This window comes from Oncorhynchus gorbuscha, unplaced genomic scaffold (genome assembly GCF_021184085.1).
Source record: "Oncorhynchus gorbuscha isolate QuinsamMale2020 ecotype Even-year unplaced genomic scaffold, OgorEven_v1.0 Un_scaffold_4304, whole genome shotgun sequence".
NCBI lineage: Eukaryota > Metazoa > Chordata > Actinopteri > Salmoniformes > Salmonidae > Oncorhynchus > Oncorhynchus gorbuscha.
In genome coordinates, this window is record NW_025748349.1 from 12886 (window position 1) to 14941 (window position 2056).

Here is a 2056-nt window from a genome sequence, read left to right on the forward strand (position 1 = left end):
AATGTATTGCAGTCAAATAAGATTGAATGTATTATGGGGCTATGTCAGCATTATCTAGGTAATGTATTGCAGTCAAATAAGATTGAATGAATTATGGGGCTATGTCAGCATTATCTAGGTAATGTATTGCAGTCAAATAAGATTGAATGTATTATGGGGCTATGTCAGCATTATCTAGGTAATGTATTGCAGTCAAATAAGATTGAATGAATTATGGGGCTATGTCAGCATTATCTAGGTAATGTATTGCAGTCAAATAAGATTGAATGTATTATGGGGCTGTTATTAGACATAACTGTAGGTTATAATTAAAAATATATATTATATTGGTTGATAAACTGAAATAACAACATGCAAAGTTCAGCAAACACATTTATTTTACAAAAATAGGATGTGTTATAGCAAAATAAATACATATGGATAGCAACCCTATAGTATACACATGCCTGTTGTTATTCTGTTCAGTCTCCAGTCCAGTCCACAGCTCTGTCTGTGTTCAGTCTTTAAACAGTTTATTCAGTCTATTTTCCGTAAAACATCTCGAGCAGAAGTTCATTCATGCTGACCGTGCCGATGACAGGTTTGAAGAAAAGTCCAGCCACGACGTTTGCATTGATGGACCGTAGCATGGAGAGCGCGATGAATAGTTTAGTGAACCTTGTAGAGTCTCTTCGGTGAGTGACTTTCACATATTCACTAAGGGCTTGATGCGCTTCGCTCTGCAGTGCCTGAATGTAGCTTTGACACCGGAGCTCTGCAATGTCTAAGGAGTGAATAAAATGGAAGTTCAAATCAGAAACTTTGAAGGTGAAACTCAAACGAGTCAAAAATAGTCGCATAGTTAATAATAACCCATTCATAAAATAATAATAATAGACTACTAATAATAATGATAATAATTAGCAAAACAATAATAATTATAATGATGATGATCATTATTATAATAAAAAATAATAACAAAAACAACTATAATGATAATAATAGACTTGCTAATAATAATAAAACTAGTAAATACACCATAAAACCAGTTGTTTAACAAACCTGGATTGAAGAGAATGGCTCCCTTTAAATATGCATATTCTTTGGTGCTGATGTCCAGTCCCCAACATTTATTCAAAAACATTTTTATTCCTTGGACATCAGTGAGAGTAACGCCTTGGCCACTGCGCCCGTGCGCGGTCTCCTGTCTTCCTTGTCCGCTGGTTAGTATGTTCTGTAACATACTGAGTTCTGGCGTCTCCATGGTCTCGAAGTCGATCAAGTCCTGCGCCATGCCCAAAACGAGCAGCTGAGCCCAGCTGTTGCGCACGAGCTGTAACTGGTCCTCCGCTGGAAGTTCCCGAAAACAAAGTACATTTTTAACAAACTTTAGCGTTTTTAAAAGCGCTGCCGACGCTGCTTTACACGTTGTCTGGGGAGAACGGAGAACCACTTTCTTCTTAGATCCACACGAACAAGGCTGCTGTTGCGGGACCGCCAACCTCGCCCGCCCCTGTGAATGCTGATTCGGTTGGTTGTCGTTTTTCAAAATGCTGTAAAGGATGCTTCTTTGTCCCCTTTCGCCGAGGCACTGGCAGCTGTCAGAGCAAGCCATCCTGCCCTTCTGTTGATAGCTGGCGAATACAACCCTGGCGACGTGGAAGGAGAGGTTTTATATTTCCTTCCTCCTCATTGACAACTTGTTTAGACTTTTTAAATATTCGACGACACCGCCCACCCAGTTCTTCACAGGCGCACGACTAGAGGGAGCCAGACAGCCAGTTGCCGCCAGACAGCCAGTTGCCACCAAAGTCCAAAGTGGTTTCATACAGTACAATTTCTGGATTACGCAAAATACACCCTGAATTAGATTTTCTAATTATTTAGGAAATATGGTGCGTTCGGAAAGTATTCAGACCCCTTGACTTTTTCCCAATTTTGGTATGTTACAGCCTTAAAATTGATTACATTTTCAGGTCTCTCCAGAGATTTTTGATTGGGTTCAAGTCTGGGCTCTGGCTTGGCCACTCAAGGACATTCAGAGATTTGTCCCGAAGCCACTCCTGCATTGTCTTGG

General features: G+C 40.2%; 1 protein-coding gene across 1 annotated transcript; it reads right to left on the reverse strand.

The window, feature by feature from the left end:
• Window positions 1-354: 354 nt before the first annotated feature.
• LOC124028501 (nuclear receptor subfamily 0 group B member 1-like) lies at window positions 355-1689 on the reverse strand. Its single transcript, XM_046340541.1, has 2 exons — window positions 1042-1689; window positions 355-763 (listed from the first exon to the last, which is right to left on the reverse strand). The coding sequence occupies exons 1-2, from the start codon at window positions 1592-1594 to the stop codon at window positions 522-524; spliced, it is 795 nt and encodes a 264-aa protein (XP_046196497.1). The 5' UTR covers window positions 1595-1689; the 3' UTR covers window positions 355-521.
• Window positions 1690-2056: the final 367 nt, after the last annotated feature.